General features: G+C 66.8%; 2 protein-coding genes across 2 annotated transcripts in view; both read left to right on the top strand.

Moving 5' to 3' along the window:
• PAN2 (PAN2 poly(A) specific ribonuclease subunit) overlaps positions 1-200 on the top strand; it is an 11,282-nt gene extending 11,082 nt beyond the window's left edge. The window contains exon 25 of the mRNA XM_009883924.1: positions 161-200. Within this exon, the coding sequence (XP_009882226.1) occupies positions 161-200 (40 nt within the window). The remainder of the gene's footprint in view (positions 1-160) is intronic.
• A 234-nt stretch (positions 201-434) lies between these two features.
• On the top strand, positions 435-1,766 carry LOC104285460 (protein canopy homolog 2-like). Its single transcript, XM_009883923.1, has 4 exons — positions 435-540; positions 781-896; positions 1,142-1,339; positions 1,611-1,766. The coding sequence occupies exons 1-4, from the start codon at positions 435-437 to the stop codon at positions 1,764-1,766; spliced, it is 576 nt and encodes a 191-aa protein (XP_009882225.1).
• Positions 1,767-1,915: the final 149 nt, after the last annotated feature.

Here is a 1,915-nt window from a genome sequence, read left to right as displayed (position 1 = left end):
GGGCTCTGGGCTCGACCCTGGAGGGGAGAGGGCTCTATAGGGGCTCTGGGCTCGACCCTGGAGGGGAGAGGCTCTATAGGGGCTCTGGGGTCGACCCTACAGGGGAGGGGGCTCTATAGGGGTGTCAGGGCTCAACCTTAAAGGGGAGGGGTCTCTACAGGGGCTCTGGGCTCAACTCTACAGGGGAGGGGGCTCTATAGGGGCCACTGGACTCAGCCTCATAGGGGAGGGGTCCCTGTGGTGTCCGGGGCAGAGAGCTCAGAGGGAGCCTGAGGGGACGCTGTGGACAAAGCCCTATAGACAGCGGAGCTCTGTAGGGGATGAGGGTCCTGGGGGGGCTGGACGGGGCCCCACTGAGGATGGAGCTGGGAGGGGACACGGGGGACGCCAGCGCTGGAGCCGCCTGTGCCTGCAGGTCGCCCTGCAGCGGAGCCATGAGGATGAGGGGCTGCATCCCGCCTGCGCTTGGCCTAGCCATGGCCCTGGCTGCACTGCTGCCTGCAGCCTGCGCCCGCCGGAGCCAGGACCTGCACTGTGGAGGTGCGACGGGACGGCAACACTGGGGTGGGACAGGACGGGACGGTGGTGCGGGGCCGGGGTGGCCGTTGTGACCCACTTGTCCTGTGGCCGCTGCCCGGGGTTACTGCTCAGGGACAGGCAGCCCTTCCTGAAGGGCCACAGGGCACCCCGGGGACCCGCTCCCCACTGTCAGTGCCAGGAGCTGGTGTGGCTCAGGCAGTGCTGTTCACTGCGAGCTATTGATGCCTGTGTCCCCTGCAGCGTGCCGGGCGCTGGTGGATGAGCTGGAGTGGGAGATCGCCCAGGTCGACCCCAGGAAAACCATCCAGATGGGCTCATTCCGGATCAACCCTGACGGCAGCCAGTCGGTCGTGGAGGTGAGACGTCTCCCGGGGGGTGGAGGCTGCGGCAGAGCCGGGCTGAGTGAGCCCCGTCTCCCATTCCTCAGCTTCCTCCACTGCCTATCGCCAGCACAGCCCCACTGCCTTCCCAGGGCATCCGTGGAGACATCTGACCCTTTCTCGGCACTCCCCGGCTCCTGGGGAAAGGCGCTAGCCCGGCATTCCCGTTCCGCTTTCACGCTCAGTGGCCTGACCCCGCTGCTCTCTCGCTCGTGCCGCAGGTGCCCTATGCCCGGTCAGAGGCACATCTGACAGAGCTGCTGGAGCGGGTGTGCGAGAAGATGAAGGAATATGGGGAAAAAGTGGATCCTTCCACGCACCGTAAGAGCTACGTCCGAGTGATCTCCCATGATGGGACCAAGATGGACCTCTCCGGGGTCAAAATTGATGGAGACGTGGCTTCTAGCCTCAAGTTTGCGGTGCGTGCAGGGACTGGGTCCTCGTGGGGGCTGTTGGGGCTGGGTGGAGGTTTTGGGTGCAGGACCCGCTGTGTTGGGCAGCTGCTGCCCTTCGAGCCCCGGGGGCGCGCCCCAGCCACTTCCCTGGTCCTTCCTGGGGCTGGAGGGGAGGAGGCTGCTCCCAGGCTGGGCTGGGGGCGCACCGGGCCTGGCTCTGGGTTTCCCCGGGTGCTCCTGGCATCGCCTGGCCCTGCGCGGTCACCGGCTGACCCGGGGGCGGCTCCTGTTGCAGTGTGAGAGCATCGCCGAGGAGTACGAGGATGAACTCATCGAATTCCTCTCCCACGAGGCCGACAACGTCAAGGACCGGCTCTGCAGCAAACGGACGGGTGAGCCGGGCTGGGCTGTCCCGGGGAGGGGTCTCTCCTGCGGCCTGCGGGGGTCGTAGCTGCTCCCTCAGTGCTGGGACGCAGAGGAGCTGCGAGTCCTGCCCGAAATCCCGATATCCCTCAGCCCCACTGCCTGCGTTGGCAGCCCAGCACCCGAACCCCGCTCCCTGCCGGAGCTGCCTGCAGCTTTTTTTGGATGCCCCTGCCG

The sequence above is a fragment of the Charadrius vociferus genome, unplaced genomic scaffold, assembly GCF_000708025.1.
Source record: "Charadrius vociferus isolate BGI_N301 unplaced genomic scaffold, ASM70802v2 scaffold3514, whole genome shotgun sequence".
NCBI classification, from domain to species: domain Eukaryota; kingdom Metazoa; phylum Chordata; class Aves; order Charadriiformes; family Charadriidae; genus Charadrius; species Charadrius vociferus.
The sequence above is the reverse complement of the archived record's forward strand: the minus strand, read 5'-3'. Positions and strand labels throughout refer to the sequence as shown.

Excerpts from the sequence above, each read along its gene's own strand:
- LOC104285460 (XM_009883923.1), top strand. The coding sequence starts at position 435 with ATGAGGATGAGGGGCTGCATCCCGCCTGCGCTTGGCCTAGCCATGGCC. Across the intron at positions 897-1,141 it reads GCAGCCAGTCGGTCGTGGAG|GTGCCCTATGCCCGGTCAGA; the intron begins GTGAGACGTCTC and ends CTCGTGCCGCAG. Across the intron at positions 1,340-1,610 it reads CTTCTAGCCTCAAGTTTGCG|TGTGAGAGCATCGCCGAGGA; the intron begins GTGCGTGCAGGG and ends CTCCTGTTGCAG.